Here is a 25,787-nt window from a genome sequence, read left to right as displayed (position 1 = left end):
CGTAATTGTTTGCTTTGTTTTGTTTTTTTTCACCTCCAACTATATTGCATTTTTTAATTTATTTATTTTTTAAAATTTATCTTTTTTTTTTTTTCTCAGGCTAAAGAATTGTTCAAGAGTTTGAATGTAGAGTTCAAAGCACTGGAATTGAACACATTGGGTAACAATCATCTTCTCTTCCTTTTTCCGTTCACATTTTATCTTGTCAAAATGGATGAGACTAAAATCATTATCTAGAATATAGACATATGACCTCTTTACAGATGCAATGATTGCTCATTGGTTGTATCTATCATTTATTATCTTATCTGATGTAAGAGGATATTGTACAAAGATATTAATATTCCTCAGAAAAAAATTGAAGAGCATTTTTTGAAACAAGTGTCCTATTCATGCTGCAGATAAGCTTTTCTCTTGCAAGTTTTCTTGGACCTTGGGCTATTACACGAGTTTAACATAACATTAATGGAAATTTGATTGTTCAACTGTTTAATTGTTCATCAATGTAAACACGAGAGAGTTGAAAAAGGAAGAAAAGTTTACATTTTCTACATTGATGACCTGTATTTATATGAGAAAGCAAATTATTGTGATATTAGGATTCAGTTAGACGTTTGATATTTTTATAGATTTCAACATTTTCTTTGTTTGGTGTTACATATTTAAAATTTGTATTTATTGATTTACAAAAAAATAAAAATGATATGATTTCAGAAAATGGCCAAGAGTATCAATCCGCCTTGAAAGATTTAACAGGGCAAGGCACTGTACCCAACATTTTTATCCATGGTCAACATTTAGGTAAGTGGTGTCAGTGTCCGATAGATGAATTTGTGAAAAAAGTGCCACCTTTGTGTGAATGCTAAAAATATTGGTCACTCAAACCCTGTTATTTTGCTGTTGTTGTTGTTGTCATTGTCTTTGTTTTCTTCATGTTCCTCCACCACCTCTTCCTCATTGTTGATGTTATTAATCATCATCTATCATCTATCAATTTTAAATCATGTGGTATATATTGACATTTTTTCTTTTACCTTTTTTTTTTTTTTTTAACAGGTGGATCTGACAAATTGTTAAAGATGCATTCCGAAAACAAATTATCCGATGTAATTTCGAAGAAAACTGTCATCAAAAACTACGATAATGACCTAATTGTCATTGGTGGAGGTTCTGGTGGGTTGGCTCTAGCAAAGGTTTGTACAAACATTATACATAGATAGAGGTCCTACTTTAATAGGAAAGGTGAAAATTTTCACCATTTTATAGGACTCTCGTTTAACTGGGACATAATAATAAATAAAAAATAAATAAAATTCCCGTTATTCATCCCATAGGGGAAATTTTGTCTCTTGCGTCTATTCCAAGGGAAGACTAGAATAACCCAGGCATTAGCCGCCTTGTAGTGCTGCAAATTGAGCGAGGGTGAGGAGACTTGCTCAAGGCCACACAGCACAGCGGCGGGTGATCGAACTCTGTACTTTTCGGGTACGAAGCAAAGACCATAAAGCTGAGCCATGCTGCCCCTTACAGACCTGCCACTTCACGAAAAAGGAAATCAGTATGACATTGTAAAAAAATCAGTATCTGGGGAAAAAAATCAGTATGAGACGTAAAAACAATATTTATTAAGAAAACATAAGGCTTTAATAGCCTCCTTACCTTTTTGGTCGATCCCAAGTGTCACAATTTGACACTTGTCACTCAAACTAACCAAAGCGTCACAACCTCCCCCCCCCCCCCCCCCTTATTTTTCCCCAACACCCAAAATGGCACGCACAACGCCAATCTGGCAATCGGACTACTAACTTATTTAAAGATGGTGGCACTTGGTAACGAGTCAGAAGCCAGGGACCGCGGTGGTTTACCAGTACAGCTCGCTGTCGCTTCACAAAGGAAATGAAAACTAAATAACGCGCCGTGTGTGTTTTCTATCTGTGTGAGGGCATCACAAAGAGGCTCGCTACGTCATGTGATCTATCGAGGTATCGCGGGACGGGTCAAAGTTCACGAGACTTGAAAATTTTAACGTGCAACATAAAGCACAAAGTAAACGTAAAAGAGAGGGGTGGAGGGCTGCGGGCCCTTGGTCACTTGGTGAAATCGGTACGATCGGCATGCAGATCGGGAAATCGGTACGATCGGCAAGTAAATCGGGAAATCGGTAAATACGAAAAAAAGGTCTTGCAAATCGGCAGGTCTGCCCTTATATTGATTAAAAGGAAAGTCTGCTTGTTGAATGCAAATTTCAATTTACATTCGTCTTCCATTTTGATAGTCTGTCATGTCAATCTATGTTATACAATCATTGGAACTCCTGGGTTTGAAATTTTGAACTAGTTCCCATGGGAGCGCACATGCACATGGGGAAGGTGTTAGAAATGTCAAAGGCATGAGTTCAAGAATTTTGTTTAACCATGACACATAAAAGTCCTACTTAAATATGTTTTTTTTCATTTTCATTAATTTGAGCAAAGGTGATAATTTTCAGCATTTTATAGGACTCTCGTTAAACCGGAACATGTTGATGTTGAAGGAAAGTATGGGGAAGGTGTTAGAAATGTCAATGGCAGGAGTTCAAGAATTTTATTCTTGTATCCCTCTAAGGATCTCACCCACATTATTTTTGATTAAACTGTAATTTAACGATTTGACAAAAAGAATTAACATAGTGGTGAGGATTCATCACGTGCCAAAATCAATTTTTTTAAAAGTAAAAACTTGATGTGTGCTGGAGAAAAAGATTCTTGAACTGCTACGTTTTTTTGTTTTTTTTTTACAATGGGTTGAAGGGGATGCCTCAAGATATATATATATATATATATATATATATATATTTCGTTTATGTTATAGTCAGGATCCCCAGTGGGGATGTTTGTATCTTTGCCATGCTGATAACATTCTCTTTAAGATCTATAAAATTAAAATCAATGCCATAAGTAGAAAAACAAAACGAACAAGGAGACTTTCTTTATTGAATTTTTCTCTTTGTTACTATTTCAGGAAGCAGCATCTTTTGGCAAGAAAGTTTCATTGTTTGACTTTGTCACCCCATCACCGCCTGGCACCACATGGGGTAAGGCTGACCCTTTACTTTCATTCAATTCGGCAAGAATCAATTCCCTTTCTTCCAATGCAGGAACACCTAGAGAAAATTCAAGAATATTTATATATATTTATATTGTTTTCACTAGTAAACCATTTAACAATTGCTTTTTAATGTATTCTGAAATATTTGTGGTGTTATTATTATTATGGCTGCCAACCTGTTGGGTTGAATTGTGAGTCAACTGCTCAGACAAACTAGAAAGGAAAACGTGTGCTTGTTGTGCGGCTATGTGGTCTTGTGGTATGACACTCGCTTTCGGATCGGAAGGTCTTGGGTTCGAGCACTGCTCGGCGCATAGTTGAGTCCTTGGAAAAGGCTCTTTACTCACAGTCTCTCACCGTACTCAGGTGTAAAATGAGTACCCGCCTGTTAACAGCGTTGTCTCTGTCCGAAAAAAATGATAGTAACGCCTTGCAGGCGTCATGTCTTGTCCTAAATGTTAAACGTTGCTGTTGGACAGAGAGCCCTTGTAAAGCGCTTTGACCATGTTTTGTGGATATTGCGCTATATAAAGCTCAATTTCTTCTTGTTGTCACGTCAGAACATGTGGATTATGATGATCTGTTACCTACTGCAATAAAGTTGAAAAAAAATAAATATAATTTGTAAATAACCATTACTTGGTGCAGTATTTTTGGCTTAAGCCAGACTCCAGTCTTTTTAAAATGGATTTTTTAAAATTCCTTTCTGACTTTTTATTTTTTTAAAACCATTTTCCAGATCTTCTTTCCAGTCTGGACAAAAATATATTTTTATATGATAAAATAACAGATAAATTGAATTGGGCATTCTGAATCTGAATGTTGTGTTCATACATGATTCGGGAAGATTGTTCCCCGATTTTGATATTGCGGTGTGCAAATATTATTTGAAGATGTATGAGTTTGCAGATTTGTGTTTTAGAGTGTGTTTTTCTTTGAATTTGTGAATTAGTTGTTCTATGAGATGGCCGTCATTTTGTTTGTAATTTTGAACATAAGAGTTAGTCGTTGGTTCTTTCTTTCTGTCTTGTAATTGAAATATTAATATCATTAGGGATTAGCAATTGATGTTTTAAAAAAGCTGTTACATTTTCGTCTATGAAAGTGACCCGCAAATGTTCTAGTGAGGGAGTGCTTGGGTTTCTGGTAAGAATTAACATGAAACTCTCTCTCAACTCTGTCATGCTTGGTCTCTCTCTCTCTCTCTCTCTCTCTCTCTCTCTCTCTCTCTCTCTCTCTCTCTCTCTCTCTCTCTCTCTCTCTCCATATCTCTCTCTCTCCATCTCTCTCTCTCTCTCTCCCTCTCTCTCTCTCTCTCTCTCTCTCTCTCTCTCTCTCTCTCTCTCTCTCTCTCTCTCCCCCCCCCCACCCCCCATTTCTGAGACATTGTAATATTTTCTTTTCTTTTTTATTTTCCAGACCGCAGGAATTTTTTTTTTGTTCCTTAAAATTCTAGACCTAAGGATCTATGAAAAGCATATTACTTTTAAATATATGTAATCGCTTACATATTTACTTTTTTCAAATATTCCATTTCCTCTCTGATTTCAGGTCTTGGAGGTACCTGTGTGAATGTGGGATGTATACCAAAGAAACTCATGCACAGAGCATCAATTTTAGGAGAAGATATGAGCGATGCAAGAAATTTTGGATGGGAATTTTCAGAAAAAGGTAGGCTATAATGATCCAGGAGGAAATTACACGTTTTTTTCCCTCCCAAATAACAGATTTCTAATGAATACTGTTGTTGGCATCTCTGGATAGTAATGATTACTTGTTATCGCTTGGAAAGGATGCTAGTCTACTGCAATCATCGTATGATAATATTATGAAGGCTGAGCCATAATAATAGATTTCATTGGTCAACTCAGTGCAATTTGTGGTATCAGTAATGTGTGCTTGTTGTGTGTATGTCAGGCTGATGTCAATATTTTATGACCAGTCGTCTCAAAATGGTCTTATGTCAAGTTGAACTTGATGCTTACAAATGAAATTTAAACCTGCCTTATGAAATATAAGTTAATAATAATGATAATAATAATAATAATATTAGTATAATAAGCATATTTCTATAGCGCCTTTTGTTGAAACCTCAAAGTTAGAATAAATGCCCTCATTGGGGAGAAGAGAGAGTTTTGTTTCTTGATATTACAACAACAAAAAAAATAATTTGAATTTCCTATTTTATCTGGTCAATTTGGCTTTTAACTTTCTTTTTTCTTAATCGAAATAATTCTATCTAAACATCAGAACCATATTGAAGAGATGGTTGGGTCATATTAACACATTGATTAAAATTTCAGAGCATTGCACAGCAGCAATGTTTTTTAGTGTACATCGTTGTTAATAGGGATAACATAGTAAGCTGCTTGTAGAATTTTATGAAGATATTTGTAATCTTAGTATCATCATTTAATATGCAGACTAAATTTTTCCCCCCCTATTTTCTATTTCAGTCAGTCATAACTGGAAGTCTATGAAAGACAATGTTCAGGTTGGTGTTTGCTATTTATTTAATATTGACATTTTAAAAACTTATATTATTCTATTTTTAGTTCTGACATTTCTCTACAGAGTGTTTTTAAGGGTGGAAATTCTGTTTGAAATAATTAGAGATTTTACAAAATTAAAATAAAATAAAATTTTATGAATGGGATCATTTTATAAGTTAATCAAAATTTACAGAGTTGAAGTTCTTTGATAATTTGTTGTTCTTGATTTGATAGCTACAAATATATATATATATATAACTATTACCAGTCTTTTCTTTGTAAAATTTCATGAATTGAACTGACAAATTTCTACTAAATTGTATATGATAAATTCCTGCCATTGAAAGATGCACTGTACAAAATGGAATATGTAAAAATTGGTTTCTGGAATAATTTGTTCGTCATGCATGCTTTTTGAAATTGAAGACCTCAGTGATAAAAGTACTTAAGTCACATTTTTATGAATTTTCACACCAGTTGTTTTTTACGATAGATAAAAAAAGGAAGTCCTTTACCTCAACACTACGATTTTATTTTTTAATATACTTTCTCTGACCGAATCCAAACTTTAACCTCCAGTTTCTCAGAACTAACTTCCTGTGTGACTTAGGTGCTTTTAGTTTTAGCACATGGGTCTTGGTCTTCGATTGCTACTTATACTTTTCTTCCATTTGTAAATTAAATTTTTATAAATTGAGCTTTTATATAGCGCAATATCCACTAAACGTGCTCAAAGCGCTTTACAAGGGGTCCCTGACCAACAGCAACAGGTAACATGAAGAACGAGACATGGCGCCTGTTAGGCGATATTACATATTTTTTTCTCCAACAGACAACGCTGTTAACGGCCAGGTACTCATTTTACACCTGAGTACAGTGAGAGAATCTGAGTAAAAAAGAGCCTTTTCCAAGGACTCAACTATGCGCCGAGCGAGGCTCGAACCCAGGACTTTCCGATCCGAAAGCGAGTGTCATACCACTAGACCACATCGCCGCACCTTTCTTCCATGTAAACACCCTGTCTCATCTGTCGTCCTATTCCACTTTCTTACAGGATCACATTGGGTCTCTGAACTGGGGATACAGGGTGGCTCTCAAGGACAAGAACGTCAACTACGTCAACGCCTATGCCGAAATAATCGATAAAAATACTATTAGGGTATGTTGTTGTACATTTTAATGACATATTTATGTTTATTTTGAGTGATTGTGTCCCAATATATGGACAGATATGTTATTTTATAAAAAAGAATGGGGGGAGAGATGGAGGATAGATGAGTGAAGGAAAGATGGAGGCGGGGGGGGGGAGGAAGAAAGAAATAAAAAAATTATTATTATTTCCCACTTGTTGCATTTTGCTACCATTTAATGTGATCATAAGAAATAAAATAATATGTTTTGTCGAAATTCAGATTGTTTTCTCAAAATTAAAATTATATTGATTTTGTTAGCTCTCTGTGGCAGTCCTTTCTCGAGTTCACCCTAATTGAAAATGGAACAAATTTGTTCGATTTTCTATGCATATGAATTTGAGAGTTAACAGTTGCATGAAGTCTAATTTCTTAAAGAGATAAACAAAGTTCGTCTTATCATATTTCATTTCTGTATTGTTGATAGATCCTTTGTAGACTATGTATATTATTTACTATGTAGATAATTGTGGATTTTGTTTTTGACAATTTAGAAAATAATAATTCTATGTTTTAATCTAAATGATTAAACCAAAATAAAGAGTCAAAAGCAAAATAAACATTTTAAAAATGTTCAAAGATTTTTTTTAGGCCAAAATAACTCGTACATGAATATAAAAAATTATAATATTTTTCAAATTCTTTTATTTGTTTTTGTTTTTTAAAATTTGTTTTCTTTGTTAGTTTTGAAATATTTCATTAAGACATTTAAAAATTGCTCGTTATTTGTTGTTTTCAAATTGTTTATTTCCACACCTCAGGCTGTAAAGAAAAACAAACAAGAGGTAAAGATGACCTCCGAATATATATGTATAGCAACTGGAGAGCGACCAAGGTACCCAGACATCCCAGGAGCTCGGGAATATTGTATAACTAGGTATGTCTTGTATGCTGCTATTTGGCAATGGTCCTGTTTCTTTCTCTCTTTCTTTCTTTTTTTTCTTTCTTTTTTCTTTATTTATTTTTTTGTTTGTTTACTTCTTTTGTGTACCACAATGTGCACTGGAAAAATTTGAAAAAACATTTTCTTTCTCAAATCCCATTAACACTCTACCATTGCAACCACGGCCACAATCATCAATGCTGTTGTCGTCATTGTAGTTATTATCATCATCATCATCATCATCACAGACCATCATCCAAATTCATGCAACTTGATTGCAAATCGGCCTTGATAAGAATTGAAAATTGAGTAACTGTTTTTGCATAAGGTATTTTTCTTGATTTCCAACATGACCTTTTGTGTCCTGTCCAAAAAAAACAACAAAAAACCTTTTCCCTTTCCTGGTTAATTGATTTACAAAGCTCCTTTCTTTCTCTCTCTCTCTCTCTCTCTCTCTCTCTCTCTCTCTCTCTCTCTCTCTCTCTCTCTCTCTCTCTCTCTCTCTCTCTCTCTCTCTCTGCCTTTTAAAAAAGGATTTACCCCCCTTTTTAAAAGGTATTTAAAAATGAAATCTGTTTGGATTTAAAAAAATCCATTTTTTAATAAATAATTTGGGCTTTTTTTTAGTGATTTTATTTTATGGTTATTTAGTGATGTTTATCAAATAACTATTCAATGAATTATTAAATGTCGCATAGTTTTATTGGTTTCATAACAATTCATATGACATAGTTTTATTGGTTTCATAACAATTCATATGACATAGTTTTATTGGTTTCATAACAATTCATATGACATAGTTTTATTGGTTTCATAACAATTCATATGACATAGTTTTATTGGTTTCATAACAATTCATATGACATAGTTTTATTGGTTTCATAACAGTTAATTTAAATTTCTATGTCTCGTAGTTTTTGGGCTTGAAGATTGATAATTGATTCATTTTTTATCAAGTACAAATATTGTTGTTTTAAATGAAATGTAAAATATACTAAATAAACTGTTTGTGTGGAAAACAATATCCTTTTGGCTTTAGGAAAAATAATAAATTCAGATTTTAAAGTTAAAATTTTTATTTCTCGATAGTCAGACTTTGTTATACTGGCATTTTGTGTTGACAGTTCTGGATTTATCTGTTTATATTTCTGGTGTTTGTGTTTCCAGTGATGATTTATTTTCCCTCCCGTACTCACCGGGCAAAACACTTTGTGTCGGGGCCTCGTACGTTTCCCTGGAGTGTGCTGGATTCCTGGCTGGTATGGGGCTGGACACCACAGTGATGGTCAGATCTATCCTGCTCCGAGGTTTTGACCAGCAGTGTGCCGAGATCATTGGCAAGCACATGGAGAAGAACCATGTCAAGTTTATCCGAGGCGCTGTGCCAATAAAGGTCAGAGGAGGACAGAATAGAATGAATGAATGAATGGAATGTTGGGAATGGGCTTTTGATGGAATGCTTTTAACTTAAATATTCGTCAATTCTTCCTGGTTAAACAGTCTTGAACCAGCACATGGAGCTAATGTTTTGAGAGAATATGGTGAGAACTTATCACCTCTCTGGCAGTCTTAACTCTCTCAACCCTAACACCGACTATATTCGTAGTTTACTCGGGTTACTTTTACCCCATGCCTATTTATTACATTTGTATGCGACAAATTATAGGTGTTTTGTCAAAGTTAATGTTTTTAGTTTTTACATGTTAAGTGGTAGTTGAATAAAACTATCTATGTACATGCTCATTTTTAATACATTTTTCCCGTTTTGAAAAGTATCAAAAATCTCTAGGACTGAATGAGTTAAAACAATATCAAAGAGACAAGCGTTGTCATCTCATTATTCCTTTCTTTATCTCATCAAAAAATTGGGAAATCATTATCTCAATTTAGTTGTTTTTGTGTGTTTTTTGGTTTGTTTTTCTCTTTCTTTTTGGTCTTTTCTTTTCTTGTCTTTTCTTTTCTTTTAAACATACATACAAAATTGTGAAAGGAGTAGCATTACAGGTAAATCAAAAAAAAAAAAGCCAATCCCCCCCCCTCCATTCATTTGTAATTTATCATTCTCATGGAGCTGCTTGAATAGTTTGTGTGTAAATTGCGTTTAATTGTCTCGGTCAAACTGCATTCTATATTTGACAAGATGGTCAAAATTTGTGCTTTTGGGTGGATTTTGTGTGTGATGAGTGTGGTGCTCTATGAGAAGAGTTTGTAGAAAAAATATCTGTTTTGCTCCATTCCTTTCTCTTGCGCAGACCGAGCCTCAGTTTGATGGCTTTGGATATGGTGATAACTATAATTGATGAAAATGATGACAGTAACAGCAATAATAATGGTAACAAAGATAATTACAAGAATTAAAATAATAATAATAATAATCATAATAATAATAATAATAATAATAATAATAATAATAATAATAATAATAATAATAATAATAATAATAATCAACATCATCATCATCCTCTTCCTCCTGCTCCTCCTTACGAAATAAAAATGAGATATTGGTCAAATATATAATGTTGCAGATAGAACCAGCTCCGTCTAAAGTGTTTTGTTTAAAAGACAAAGGATCTAGAATTGTGAGGCTTCTTTGTGGAGTGAGGTTTTGATTTCTGGATTTTGTTTTTCTTTCTTTTCCTTTTTCTTGGTTCTTTCATTTGTGGCGCAAAAGTTTTTGTTCTTGAGATTTTGAAATGTTTCAACTCCATTTGCACTAAAAATCTAAAGTACAGACTTTCTGGCTTGGATTATTGATAGGTAGATGTCACACAATTTTGCCACATACATGAGTTGGGTAGTGAAATTGAACTCACTGATCATTATTATTACATACGTCTTCAAGATTAATTTGTAGTGAAAAGTAAGATGCCAGAAATTGCGGATTGTAAAAAAAAAATATTGACAAAAACAATTTAATGCTACAATAGTGTTACCACTCTATTAGAGATAAAGGAGGTCAGGGCTTTTCAGTATGGGGTTTGTGATGTTATCTGTGGTCATTAAATAGGAGACGAGTAGGCTGGGCATAGTCTTGACAACAGGTAGACAATGCATGACACTTGTGAGGAGAGACTGAGCGATGTCCTTCCTTTGTTTTGGGATTGACTGTGCATTGTGACCAACGAGTTTGGTGAGAGCTTATTGTCTCTCATCATGGCTAATCTCTTTGACTCTTACAAATTTTGAGAACAAAGGAGTGAAAGTTAATCGAATCTGAATAAGATGTCAATTTGCATCCAAGCTGCTTTTGCTTGACAAAATCTATACAGAACTGCCATTTAGTTTCAATCCAATTGCTATCTGTGGTGGACTAAGAACAAATTTTACAACAACTGGTTTGAAATTACCATATATAATGTGTAAAGTGTTGCATATTGGACAAGAAACTCAACTTCGGTCAATCGCAACATTTTGGCTAATCCCAAGGCGTTGCGATTATCCGGAGTAGACTGTGATATATATATATAGTGACCATATCCAATTCTGCTCTATGGATTTTAGCTCCACTCTGATCATTGTCACAGCCTTCAAAATGTTTTTTTTTCTATTTTCATGCTTCTTCTCTCTCTGTGTGTGTGTGTGTGTGTGTGTGTGTGTGTGTGTGTGTGTCTTAATATGTTTGTGTATTTGAAGAGAGCCAATGACTGTATCTTATATTTTTACTGCAAATGCTGGTAATTTCAAGTGTTGTAATTTACAAATTTCTTTTAAACTTTTGGTGATGAGTTATCATTTTTCGTATCAGATAGATTTGTTCTGTTGCCCTCTAAAACAAAATGATGGTTTTAAAGAATGAGTAAAACGATGGTAGGTCAAAGAAAAATGTGTAAAGAGATCATATTTAGTAATCTGTAGATATTTATAACTGAACCCTTCCACCCAACCTACTCCCGAGATTTGTGTTATTTAGGTTACTGAAAATGTTGTTGCTTGAAACTCGAAGAAATAAATGGCAAAAGGGATTTGAATGGAAACTCCAGTTTAGTTAATGGAGACAAAAAATGTAGATATTTCGGGTTTTCCCTGTCTCAACATAACATGGTGAATGAAATACTAAAGACGTATGAGAGATAAATTTATTTATTCAATCATATATTTGTTTATTTATGTATTTATTTATTTATTTGTTTTTGCAGTAAGTTACAACAAAACCATTTCTTGTTTAGAAATTTGAATTTCTACATAAGTGCCCTGATGTTAAGATATTGTAGGGTTGGAAGTCTTCAGAGAAGATGCTTTTGATAACAAATTTCCAATCTCTTTCTTGGTCAGATTGAGCAACTCCAGGCTGGTAGCCCAGGCACATACAAAGTGACAGCCAAAACCACTGACGGTGAAGAAATTGTGGGAGAATATAATACGGTATGTCTTGGTCATTGAAGTGTTGTGTTGACTCTGTGTGTACATTTCTACTGCCTGGGTGGGGATCCTGACCTCCCATAGTGGGCGGGGAGGTACATGCTGTGTCTTCTATCCCCCTCTACCCGTTTTCCAACTGTTTCCTGTCATTGTCTTGGAATGAGATCACTTAGTTTTGTCCGGACCCTGGCCGGAGTTCCTTGGCTAGGAGGGAAACAGTCGAATGTATAGTTAGAGTTTTGGGAGATGATATTTTTTTCCTTGTAAACCATCTCTCTATTATGCATTGTATTATGTTTAGTTTACATATTAAATTATTTGATTTGTAAACATTTGAGTGTATTCCTCTTGGTTCGGACCTGTGCTTGTGTCTGGATGAGACTTTTAGGTGATCTCAAACTAAGTACTTTGATGGTGTGCTCTTGGAATCTACATCCGTTTCCTATTTGAACCAATTCCCCTTTGTCTCACCTTTTCTTTTGTGCTTTAATTGTAATTCTAGAACTTTTTACTATCCCATTTTCTTCCTTTTTACTGGCGCTGATATGACCTTAATGTGTTGCAAGCGCCGTAAAACCCTTAAAAACAAAAAACATATTTCTACTGCGCATTTTCATATTTCAAGGATAATTGAGAAATTTATATATATATATAATTATTTTTTTTGCCTATCTATAGTCTATGGGGCTGTTATCAGCTGGAATTTTGCCACATTTTAGGGATTTTTTGTTTCTTCCTTGAAATCTGTATTCTTTGCTTGTTTTTGTCGTTGTTTGTGATTGTCTCTTTTTTTTTTTTTATGAAGTAAGAGCAAAGAAAATGCAGATTTTATTTATTTATTTATTTATTTATATTCTTGTGGCAGATTTGTATTATAAATATATAAAATGATAAATATCAAGCTTAGGTTTAATTGTTTATATATCATTTCAGACAAATTGACTTAGATTATGTTTAATTTTTACATTTCATAATTCTCATAAATGCGACAATATTTCTCTAATTACTCAATCTTTAATACTTAATTTATCCTCTCTATTCTATTCTTGAATCTCTCTATTGAATCTCTTCTATCCCATTACCAGATTCTCCTGGCCATCGGCAGAGATCCATGCACGAGTAATATTGGCCTCGAGAACATTGGAGTCAAGCTGGACGAAAAGTGGGTCAAAGATTTTTTTATTTTTTTTCTTAATCCTTTCTTATACATATGTCCTATTGTCTCTGAACAGTTTAATGTCGGAGTGACGCTAATGCTGAAAATTGAGTTTATTGTCAAAAAATACGAAACTTCATGTATGTACTTCATATCAAATACAAAAATACAAATACAAAGTGAGCTTTTATATAGAGCACTATCCACTAAACGTGCTCAAAGCCCTTTACAAGGAAGAATCAAGAAGAATGAATATACCCCTGTCCCCTTGAAGAAAAAATACCAAAACACACCAAAAAAAAAAAAAAAAAAAAAAAAACCCAAAAAAGCAAAAACCAAAACCATATATAAGCCCAAAATTTCATGTTTCTGATGATTTCAGTAGACCAGACTGGCCAAATTTTAATAATTTTTTCCCCCCCATCCAGACGTGGATTTTGCAATAAAATATTAGAAGAAAATTGTTTCTTTCTTTTTAATTCTTTTTTTTTTTTTTTTGTATTAATTTTTTTTTTTTTTTCTTCTAGAAATGGAAATGTGATCAAACTGAATGATATAACATATATTTTAAATCATTTTCAAATTCAAATGATATGAAATACGGGTAGAAATCAATCGTACATTTTGTGTTGGTACAGATTTTAAAAAAGTTTCTTCTTTAAATTTATAAACGAATGTGACGATTTTCCTATAGTTGGTAAGGAGAGGGTTAAGAGAGAGAATTGCTAATGCTTGAGTGATACAAATGTTGCTGCTTGAAGCTCAACGAAATAAGAAACACAATGGTCAAATTGATTGGAAGCTTTAATTTAGTTAAGGAAGACAGAAGACAGCGTGGATGGATGTTTTGGGTTTCCCCTTTGTCAAGAAAACATGTTGAATGAACGACGGCGAACAACCAATGAGTCTCAACCACTCCGATCTCTCATTCGTCTTTAGTGTTTTTCATTCACGATGCTTTGTTTTGTTGACAAAGGGGAAACCCGAAACATCTATATTGCCCGTCTTCGTTGATTAAATGGAGGCTTACTTTCTATTGGACTGTTGGATATTTAATGCTTTAGTGTGGGAGAGGGACTTCAAGAGGCTTGTGCTGTGTCTGTTGTACTTTTTATTGGGGAAGAACAGAAAGGATTTAAGTTTAGAGTTTGTTGTGAGTTTATTTTGTGCGGCTTTGTGGTCTTGTGGTATGACACTCGCTATCGGATCGGAACGTCCTGGGTTCGAGCCTCGGTCAGCGCATAGTTGGGTTCTTGGAAAAGGCTCTTTACTCACATTCTCTCACCGTACTCGGGTGTAAAATGAGTACCTGGTTGTTAACAGCGTTGTCTTTGTCCGATAAAGTGTAATATCGCCTAACACGCGTCATGTCCCGTCCTACATGTTTATTGTTGCTGTTGACCAGGGACCCCTTGTAAAGCGCTTTGAGCACATTTAGTGGATATTGCGCTATATAAAAGCTCAATTTTTATTTTTTTTAAATTTTTTTGTTTTGAATTTAGATATGATAGTTCTCATTTTCATAGTCAACTCTTCTGTTTTTCAGATCAAAAAGAGTGATTGTCAATGCAGCAGAACAGACAAATGTAGAGAATGTTTTTGCCATTGGAGACATTGGTGAAGGGCGGCCAGAGCTGACCCCAGTGGCCATCCAGGCAGGCAAAATGTTAGCAAGGCGACTCTTCTCGTCAAAGGAGAAGAAAATGGTAAGCTTTTTTTTACTTATATAACTTTTCAGCGCCATTGGCTGTACTGTGTGGACGAGAAGAATCTTGAAAGGCAAAAATAATAATGTATTCCAATCTTACTTTCTACAAAAGTACTATAAATTGAACCAATGGTATCATTTCTTTCATCAGAACATTCCATTGGTCCCTAGAGGGGTATTTTAATTGTGATTTTGTACCGATTTCGGATGACGCTTTGTCTTAGCTTGTCGTTCTCATGCTGCCTCAATCAGATGTCAGCCATTTTGTGATGGAAATGCGAATATTATAGTCTCAGCGCTGAAAGAGTTAAAATCCATGCACAATCTTCGTATTTATAATTAGCATTCAAAGTGATTCTTATAATTTTATTTTGTTTGAAGCTATTTTCTAAATTGAGATTTGTGCTAAAACTTTATTGTTGAGAAGTTCTGGTGCTAAACGCATGTTGATCGTTATACTTAGATTGACTGAGTCAGTTTGTTGACACAAAGAAGATGAAGAAAGAAGAGAAATTATCTTTTTGTAGATGTTTTGCTAAGTTCAACATGGATGAAAATTGAGTGAATTGTATGAAAACCCATTCATGTGATCAAACACTGAAGTTTAAAATTAAATCTTTGAGACGCTGATTTAAAGCTAAAATTGAAAATTAGAAATTTGTAATATAGACTATGGATTAGGATGCTGACTAGAATAAGGTTGAGTAAGTAACTCTTATTTCACGAAAATGATTTTGGTATGTATCACGCTGAAGTTACGAGGGCTCTTTCAGAAATAACCAAAAAATGCCCATTGCTCAGCAACCAGTGGGGATTTTTTAATTCTGTAAACGACATGATATTCCTTATTTCCTTACGGATATTCCCAGAAATTATGAAGTGCATCATTTTGCACAATGAATTTCTAGACGATTTTAAAGATGGCGGCCCACCTTGAAACTTGGTCAAAGGAGGAAATCAGAGCTGTCGTACGTTTTTTGAACGCCAAAAGTCTGAATCCTACCGAAATTCATAAAGAACTTCAGAGTGTATATGGTGTTATAAGCCGTACACAAGTCTATCACTGGTGTAATTTGTTTGAAGCCGGCCATTCCGACTTGACAGACAGGGAAGGGATAAGGCGTTCGATAACTGCGACGTCAGAAGACAATGTGAAGCGAGTTGATGAGCTTATTCGTCAAGACAGGAGGTTGAAACTTCATGAAATCGCAAGCAGTCTTGAAATTTCGGAAACTTCTGCCCATAGAATTGTATTTGATGAACTTGGCTACAGAAAAGTCAGCGCAAGATGGGTTCCTAAGCAATTGACAGACAAAGATAAAGAACAAAGATTGGACATCTGCAGGGAACTTTTGAGAAGAAGCAAGAGCTCACGCAGGGTTCACGGGCATACTGCCAACGCCGGCGGAGACTTTCTCGGGTACGATGTGACTTTTCTTGACAGCATAGTCACCGGTGATGAGACTTGGTTGCACCATTGCACCCCAGAAACAAAGCAAGATTCGATGACATGGAAACATCCATCCTCACCTGTCGCGAAGAAATTCAAAGTCATGCGGTCAGCAAAGAAAATAATGGGAACTGTTTTCTGGGACAGTTGTGGTGTTATTCTGTTCGAAACCTTACAACCTGGAGAAACAAGGTACTGCCAAACTCTTGACAGGCTTAGGGAGGCCATTCGCAGAAAGCGCACAGGGCAGTTGACCAACGGGGTCATTTTGCAACACGACAACGCTACACCCCACACAGCACGAGTGACGCAAGGTTGGCTAGAGAAATATGGATGGGAGGTTTTGCCACACCCACCACACAGTCCAGACCTCGCACCATCTGATTATCACCTCTTTGGGCCACTGAAACGTGAGCTGGCAGGAAAGCGCTTTGATGTCGATGAAGAGCTTGTTGACCATGTGGGGAAATGGCTACAAAACCTTGACGGAAATTTCTTCTGAGAGTGTATCTATTCCAGGGTGCGGCGTTGGCAGAAGTGTGTCGACAGACTTGGCTGTTACATAGAAAAATGAAGGACGAGTCAAGGTATGAACACGTGCAAGAATTTTGTTGATAGCATAAAAAACGCGGATTTTACAGGCATTTTTCGGTTAATTATGAAAGAGCCCTCGTATATTCTTAGTTCGACAATTGTCTCAGCAAATGCCCTTTGATTTTTCACAAGGTCTCTAACTTGTTTTTTTGGGGGTTGTTTTTTGTTGTTATTTGTTTCCTTTATTTTGATTTATCAATTATCTTTTAATTATTTATTTATTGATTTATTTTGTATTTTTGGATAGATGGACTACACGAATGTGGCTACAACTGTCTTCACACCCTTGGAGTACGGAAGTATTGGGTATTCTGAGGAGGCTGCCTTAGAGGCCTTTGGAGAGGACAACATTGAGGTGAATGAATTCTCAAGATATGTGATGGCTTTGACAATTGAAAAGTTGTTTTGACTCCCTTTCTGAAAATAAAGAGAGAGAGAGGGGGGGGGGGGGCATTAAAAAAACAAAACAACACACACAAAAGCAAACCAAACCACCACTTTCCCTTCTCTCTCCCTCCCTCCCTCATTCTCTCTCTCTCCCTCTCTCTCTCTATATATCTCCCTCTCTCTCTCTCTCTCTCTCTCTCTCTCTCTCTCTCTCTCTCTCTCTCTCTCTCTCTCTCTCTCCTGAAAAGATTTAAAGAATTTTTTTTCGTTATAACTATAAAAACTTGTCATTGAGTTGTAGAGCTCATTTTGCTGAACAAGAATATCGTGTATAGAATGTACTTGTTTTTCAGTTTGAGTAAGAAAAATCTATATTTGTGTTGTGTTGGTGTGTGAAGTTTTAGAGAAAATGGCTGGTAAAGAGAGAATTAAGGGGAAAAAATAATGATTAACATTTACTTTGTAAATTGCAGTATGAGGATGATGATGATGATGATAATAATAATAATAATAATAATAATAATAATAATAATAATAATAATAATAATAATAATAATAATAATAATAGATCTTTATTGTCCATAAATATGGCAATTTGTCATTTAGTTACACTTGTTATAACGTTATATGATAACTATAATATTGAACAGATACTTCACTCCTACTTATTTCTCTCTCTCTCTCTCTCTCTCTCTCTCTCTCTCTCTCTCTCTCTCTCTCTCTCTCTCTCTCTTTCTCTCTCCATCTCTCTCTCTCTCTCTTCCTCTCTTTCAAGCGTGCGATATACACAACATAAACATATTCATTTCATTTTCAATTCGTTACATTTTTGGCAATTCAACACCAAATATTATCATCATTATCAACTGGTCACTTAATCTAACATTAAATAAATTAATCAGTTAATCAGTCAACGAATCAATCCTTGGTTTTGCTGTACCATATGATGATGATGATGATGATAACTGAAATGATATGATTTTATTTCAATTGAATCCTAGGTGTACCACAGCTACTATCAGCCTTTGGAGTGGACGGTTGCCCACAAGGATGAGAACACATGCTATGCAAAACTGATCTGCAGAAAGGACCAAGATGTGAGTCGAGACAACTAGTAATTGTTTTTGGTACAGCTTGGTCTGTCAATTGATTAAAACATTTTTTCATAACTTGTTATATAAGTTCTTTACCATGCGTACAATACAAATTTCTGATATTGAACGTGTTTAGAAATATCAATTAATTTATGATAAAAGATACGAAAAACCAAGACAAAATGGGAATGGGTCAAATTTGTTCCATTTTTTTAATGAGGGTGAACTTGAGAGAGTTAAAATCTTTCCCACCTGTAATTAGATAACTGGTTTGTTGCATATCCGTCCCATTTTAGACTCCACAAATTATAAGGGAGGTAACTCAAACATTTTTTCACTCGAATTGGATTTGGAGGAGGAATAGAAACAAAAAGAAAATGCAAAACTGTTCAAGATCATTTCAGGATATGTTTGTATCGAAATGATAGATTATTTGATATAGATCATTTGTACATGTTAATAGTAATATGTTACAGTGAATAACATGATCAGTCGGATGGTGAAAAGGTTTGAACTGAGATATTGTCAAGTTTAGTTAGAAGGTCAATTTTTATCAAAAATGAGTTCTTGTCATAAATGATTAAATCAAATCAACCCTTTTTGTACATCTTTGGGAAATATCAAAGCTTAATTTCACTTTTAAATATTTTTTCAGCTAGTCAAGTTGAAAAAGTATGAAATTTGAGAAAAGTTGCTGGATACCTTTCCCATACATTTGACCATAACTTCATGAAAAATCACCCGATTTTCTTCAAATAAAGATTAAAATGCTCTGGGGAGCATATTCTTTCTTTCAGAAAATTAAAAAAAAAAAAAAAATAAAAAAATGTGCGCACTGACAAACACAAATGGCCTGGAAACTTATTCTTGACTGAGTTGTTCCCTCCACCATTGGGTTTTGTTGGAGTCGTTGCTGCCAATGCAATGATTTCAAATTACATCATACTTACCAGTTTAAACATGATTTGTGAATCTAAATGCTGTTTATACAGATGACGTCTGTAAAGAGGCATTTCTCACTGTTTTTATTTTATTATGCAAATATTTTGTTATAGCAAATGGAATGGACTCATTATCGTTTCAATTTATTTATTCATCATCATCTGTTCTTTTCCCTCCCTCGAATGATGATAGGAGAAGGTGATAGGCTTCCATGTGTTGGGTCCCAATGCCGGTGAAGTCACCCAGGGTTACGCTGTGGCCATGAAGAAAGGAGTCACCAAGGAGGACTTTGATGACACTGTAGGAATCCACCCTACTAATAGTGAGGTATGTAATGGGGGTGGTGTGTTGGCAGGTGGGGGGTGGGGCAAAGGTGAGTTCTGAGCACCCTGGCTAAGCGGTACGGTCTTTGCTTCGTACTCGAAAGGTACTGAGTTCGATCACCCGCCGCTGCGCTGTGTGGCCTTGAGCAAGTCACTGTCACCCTAGCTCACATTGCGGCACTGCTCTGCGGCTGCCACCTGGGTTATTCCAGTCTAATAGAATAGACCCTAAAGACAAATTTCCCCATGGGGATGAATAAAGGGAATTTTATTTATTTTTTTTAAAATTTATTTTATTTATTTTTATTACCACAGATGGTAGGGTTTTCCTCTTTATTGGGGAAGTAGACTCTTGCTGTCTATTTTTCTCCACCCATAGCTATTTTATTTTCCTTTTTGTGTGTGACTTTTTTTTTTCTCTTGTCCTGAAATGGGAACATTTGTTTTGTTCAACCCACTGTTGAATTATCCAGTCCAACCATTCGTTTTTATTATATCAGATCATTCTGAATGTTTTCATCTTTGGACTGTTTTTCACAGTAATTCTGATTTTCCTTCTTTCATTATTCTATTCATATTTTAAAGTTTCACTTTTTAAACAAAGATTTCAGTTGAAAATTTTAAGTAAGAAGTATCACCATTCGTTATCTGATCAATGCTTTTTATTTTGGTAACCGTCAGTCACAAAATGTTTGTAATGTTCTGTTAAGGCTTCATTTGTTTTTGTTTTGCTTTTTACTTTTGATATGCTGGGATTACTAAAGAATATTTTATGTATTCTTTGAATAATGATTAGTTCACTCAGTTGTGACCGTTAAAAAAAAATAAATTTATTATTGCAATGAACTAAAATACAATAGATTGCAAAAATTTGAAGTTAATAAGAATTACGGAGAGCAAGGCTGTTGCTAATGCTTTGTGTTCCGATTTTTACACTTAATTGCAAACTGTTTATGTATTCATATATACTGTTCGACGTTTAAATAAATAAATAAAATAATCTCCCTTTATTCGTCCCCAAGGGGAAATTTGACCTTAAAGTTTGTGCGGCTATGTGGTCTAGTGGTATGACACTCGCTTTCGGATCGGAAGGTCCTGGGTTCGACCCTCGCTCGGCGCATAGTTGAGTCCTTGGAAAAGGCTATTTACTCACATTCGCTCACCGTACTCAGGTGTAAAATGAGGTTGTCTTTGTCCGAAAAATTGTAATATCGCCCAACATGTCTCGTCCTCCATTTTAAATGTTGCTGTTGACCAGGGACCCTTTGTAAAGCGCTTTGAGCACATTTAGTGGATATTGCGCTATATAAAGCTCAATGTTTTTGATTTTTTTTAAAGATCTGTTTCAAGGAAAGATGGAATAACCCAGCTGTAAGTTGTAGTCGTGCAGTGCTGCAAACTGAGCTTGGGTGAGGAGACTTGGTTTAGGGCCACTCAGCACTGCGAGGAATCTTAAACTTGTTACAAAGCAAAAACTAATCATCATATACCACTGTACCTTGCTGCCCTGAATCCTTGGTCTGAAAATTATGTTCTGGCTGTTGGATTTTTGTTTGTTGTTTTTTTTTGTTTTTTTTTTTTTTTTTGTCCTTTTGATAATAATCCGGATATTTAAAAAAAAAATAATTGCGCAATGTGTCCAAGCCATCAATTTTTATTTATTATTAACACATGCAATTCGCAATTCTTTTTTTTTTTTGTCAGGTGTTTACTACACTCAAAATCACCAAAAGAAGTGGAGAGACGGCAGAGGTTACAGGCTGCTGAGGTTAATTCCCTACTGCTTCTTAACCCTCAGGCATGTTAGATGGACCAGTACTGGTGTGGATGGAAACATTTCGAAGTTATAATTTTTTTTTTTCATTTTTAGATTTTCACTGAATTTTACAACATAAAATTTATTCGGATAATGCTCAGATTAAGATTGACAATTAATTTCAAAGTTTGATTTAATTCATGAGATGGTGTCCTAATTTGATATATTATAAAACAGTGTCAATTTTTGAGTTGCATCATTTTTCATAATTAGATATCAAGGCCTTATTTTTAAAGAAACGGATCAAAATCTTTATTGGGAGGTAGTTAACAGTTATGTGATCATTTAGCAAAAAAAAAAAAAGGTTGTTAAATTACCTAATAATATGATATCTTCAAAGCTCTATTAAAACATGTAAAAACAAACAATCGTGGAAAGAAAAAAAAAAAGAAAACAACAAATAAAAGAAAGTTTGGCATCCCTTGCTAGCTTTGTTTGGTGCGATGTTGCCAATTTGAGTACCATTGTAAGATGGGACATTTTTAACATTCTTTCTTCGGAATATATTTTGTTTGTTTAGAGCACTAACCCATCCAAACTATTTATTTATTCATAACTTTATAACTTAATGAAATGTGATACATACATACATACACTCTATATACGTATTGCAGTCCAATTCATGCCTTGAGGGAAAGCAGTGGGGATGTTTTTTTTAACCTCGACGGAAATGATACAGACATCGAGTGTGAGAGGGTACTTCTTGCACATTATGACAGTCTTGCCTAGAAACCCATAGCTATTGGGTGGGCAAAACTCGACGACGGTGTTGTGTTATTTCTCATATCGTATCGACGCAGAATGGAGAGGAATTTAACTTTGAGTATCAGTATTCTATACAGTCTTGGAATTTTTTTCATTTTCATTTTTTAAAATAGTATTTCTTTTTTCGTGTCTCTATCAGTAGGAAACAATATGATGTATTCAAACAATAAAGCAAAATGCCAGCTTTGTTAAGGATTTAAATATTTTTTAAACTTGGAAGAGTAAAACATTTTTTTTCTTTTTCAAATTTACAATATTTTAAGGAATGAATAGCCTTCAACATTCTTGACGTCACTTCCCTCGTAATGATGCATGGTAACTTAGCAACTGGTTCTAAACTATAAGGAAAATGGCGGATTCCCTTATGAAATACTTCTCCAAAGAGCATAAATGTGTGTACAGAGGAGAAAAACATTATAAATCTGATCATGTTTTGACTTTTATACGTTCTGATCACATGACATGTGAAAAAGTTCTAGCCAGCATGAAGAATAGAAAAAAGTACCAATTTTCTTTGTTTAGAACCAAGCTGCTCGTTGCTGGGCGACATGACATCAGACTATTGAATCCAATTGCCTTAGATTATTTATCAATCTTACATTCCTCCCCGTTTTGTTATTGATTGAATTGTAATCTTGATATTATTATTATTATTTGCAATGTTAAATTTTCTGCTCCAGAAACTGTAACTTTGTCTTTGGATTGTTTCAAATCCCAACAAAAAAAAAACGTTAAAAAAAATAATGTCAATAGTTTCAGTTCTGGACAGTTAAATTATTTATGATTTCCTTTTTATGATGTATGATTAAATTCCATCTATTCGATTGTTTGTTTTTCCAATTTGATGAGTTTTTTTTTTTTTTTTTTAATTGTTGGAAGAGGAAGGAAGGCCTTGTTTTGTTTTGTTTTTAAAATTTTTTGTCTGTTCAAGTTAAAGCTTTCATAAAATTTGCGCCCTCCTTCCCCCTTTTTAATGTGATAATGTTGATTATAATATGTAGTCTGCACAGAAGGCTGAATAATGTTGGTATAAATTCAACGTTTGAATGCATAAGCATGTGAGTGCGTGTTTGTGGAGTCTCATGATATGACAAGTTCTTGAATTTGTAGTATGTTGTATGAGTAAAAGAGGTTATTGCAAAAGTTTAAAAATTATTTTTAAAAAAAAATTAGAATGCTTTAAAGCCACTGTTTTCAGTGTTAGATTATTATTTATATATTTTTTTTAGAAACGTTAACATTTCTTGGAGACACTTCTTTTATTTGTTTACATACGCTTATCATGTTTAAAACAAATGACAGATATAAGGCGCATATGTAATAATATTAGTGAAGATTATATAGGATGTTTTAGACACTTGTGAAACCAAAGTCAAGGCCTGCGGATCTTTTCGTATTATCAAGTGAATACACCTTGTCTCTATTTTGTTTTTTTTTTAATGTTTTTGTTTAAATTCAATAAATTGAAAATTTTAAGATGTTCTTGTCTTGCTTGTTTTAAGACATTCACTGTCATTACTTGTAGCAGCCCCAATTTAAATCAATTTTTGAAAATAAATGATTGTTATGATCATACAATGAACTCCTGATAAAACGAGGCTTTTGGAACCAAGCCAAAAAAAAAGATTTTGTTATAATTATAGTCCACGTCAAAGTGAAATTCAAGGTTCCAATAATTATGTAATTGGAAAATAAGAGAGGAGTGGAGAGTTTTTAAAAATTTGTTTGTCTGTTTTCGGAGTGAATTCACTGGCCTTCTAGGATCGGAGTGAGTTGAGTTGTGTTAACTCACTCAGTCCTAGAGATTTTTGCTACTTTTAAAAATTGGAAAAAAATGTATTAAAAAAGTTTTATTCAACTACTAGTAACATGCAAAAACTAAAAACATTAGCTTTGATAATATGCCTATACGTTGTCTCAGAAAAATGTAATAAATATGCATGGGGTAAAAGTAACCCGGGTATACTACGGATATAGTCGGTGTTAGGGTTGAGTGAGTTAAGTAAGTAGGTCTTTAAGTCTGATTAGTTTGGAATTCACAGTGAGGTCTTTCAAAAGTAGAGAAATAAAGAAGTGGAAATCCGTTTACTTTTATCCTTTTTTTTTTTTGTTTTTTGTTTTTTCTTTTTTTCTTTTTTTTTTTGTACATATATTGCTTATGATTTTTGAATGGCACCTCTCTGTACTGTATGAAGTAGTGGACATTTTTGTGATGTGTTTGAATTCGGTTTATTTTTTCAATATATTATTATATTTGACTATAGAAATAAGCACCAGTTTAGTTGATCTCCGCGGGTGGTTGGATGGGAGCATCACCCTTGAATCATATACCTATGATGTTCGCATGGGTGTACGATCCGATAGTGATGTCGTTTCTTCTTCTCTTTACTAGCCTATCCTGCTTCTTTGGTTTGTGATTGTATTTTTGACAGGGGATATTTTTTTTTCTGTAAATCTTCTGCCTGTTTGTTCTTGGTTATTTATAATTTAGCTTATGATATCTTTAGGTTATGATTTTGATTTACATTTGTACTATTTTGTTAGATTGCTTGTTTTTTTGTTTCAGCGGTCTCTCATATAACCTCAATTGTGTTGGAAGAGACCTAAAGCAACAAACAAACAAAAAAGTTGATCTCCTGGCAAGCACTTAGAGTGACGTAAATATTTATTGTCTGTTCTATTTTGAACACACACTGTCAACTGTTTTGTGATGTTTTCTTTTTTGAGGGAGAGGGTGGGGGGGGGGGGGGGGGGGTATTAATCCTCATTTGTTTGTTTCTTTTTTTTTCTCAAACGCTTGGTTAAAATAATAATATAAAGTAAACGCATAGAAGCTCTCCCCTTACATTCTATTGCATCGATACTTTCTATCTCTTAGATAGTAGTGGCATAGTTTGATTTACTCTAAGCCTTAATCGATCTGTTCACGACTAATTTTACTTTTTTTCATTTTTGGATACAAACAACTCGTGGTATGCTTTGTATTTGTAGCTTATACACACCAAGCATAGGCAGTTAAAATGGAACAAATGTCATATCATTGCATATCAGTTTCATGACTCATGTTTATAGTAGTATTTATTCCACTTCACAGAATATTCAAATATTTTGTATGTGTGCTTTTTTGGGGGATTTAAAAAAAATAAATTTTGTTTTAGTTTTTGTATTTTTGTATATTATTGTTTTGTTGGGCTACATATTCAAAACCATTCATGTTGACTAACACGATTAATATTAATAATCATAAATTTGATCTTTTGCCTAATAAATATTTTCAGAAGATTGATATTATATAAAGCGTTTGTCAATTATTTGTTTAACAAGGGTGGACAGGGAAGTAACTCTCCCATAGTGGGCAGGGAGGTACTTACTGCGTCTTCTATCCCCCTTTATCTGTTTTCCAACTTGATAGTGTGCTCTTGGAATCAGCAACCCTTTCTTATTTGAACCAATTCCCCTTTGTCTTGCCTTTTCTTTGGTGCTTAAATTGTAATTCTAGAACTTTTTACTATCCCATTTTTTTCCTTTCTACTGGCGCTGA

At 34.3% G+C, this 25,787-nt stretch overlaps 1 protein-coding gene across 10 annotated transcripts in view; it reads left to right on the top strand.

The window, feature by feature from the left end:
• Positions 1–25,537, top strand: part of LOC144974372 (thioredoxin reductase 1, cytoplasmic-like) — an 85,002-nt gene extending 59,465 nt beyond the window's left edge. For 9 of the 10 annotated variants that reach the window (XM_078917198.1, XM_078917200.1, XM_078917207.1 and 6 more), the window contains 17 exons: positions 100–160; positions 715–801; positions 1,057–1,193; positions 3,001–3,073; positions 4,639–4,758; positions 5,544–5,581; positions 6,634–6,738; positions 7,531–7,646; positions 8,820–9,045; positions 11,925–12,014; positions 13,097–13,173; positions 14,714–14,873; positions 17,167–17,274; positions 18,308–18,403; positions 19,535–19,669; positions 21,370–24,527; positions 24,875–25,537. In XM_078917198.1, the coding sequence (XP_078773324.1) occupies positions 100–160; positions 715–801; positions 1,057–1,193; positions 3,001–3,073; positions 4,639–4,758; positions 5,544–5,581; positions 6,634–6,738; positions 7,531–7,646; positions 8,820–9,045; positions 11,925–12,014; positions 13,097–13,173; positions 14,714–14,873; positions 17,167–17,274; positions 18,308–18,403; positions 19,535–19,669; positions 21,370–21,432 (1,692 nt within the window). In that variant the 3' untranslated portion in view covers positions 21,433–24,527; positions 24,875–25,537. Of the gene's footprint in view, positions 1–99; positions 161–714; positions 802–1,056; positions 1,194–3,000; positions 3,074–4,638; positions 4,759–5,543; positions 5,582–6,633; positions 6,739–7,530; positions 7,647–8,819; positions 9,046–11,924; positions 12,015–13,096; positions 13,174–14,713; positions 14,874–17,166; positions 17,275–18,307; positions 18,404–19,534; positions 19,670–21,369 lie in introns of all 10 variants that reach the window. The other variant, XM_078917206.1, reaches the window with a different exon arrangement.
• The last annotated feature ends 250 nt before the right edge of the window (positions 25,538–25,787 follow it).

The sequence above is a fragment of the Berghia stephanieae genome, chromosome 6 (genome assembly GCF_034508935.2).
Source record: "Berghia stephanieae isolate SIO BIC M18660-M18661 chromosome 6, UCSD_Bste_1.3, whole genome shotgun sequence".
Taxonomy (NCBI): domain Eukaryota; kingdom Metazoa; phylum Mollusca; class Gastropoda; order Nudibranchia; family Aeolidiidae; genus Berghia; species Berghia stephanieae.
This window is presented reverse-complemented; position numbering and strand designations above follow the sequence as displayed.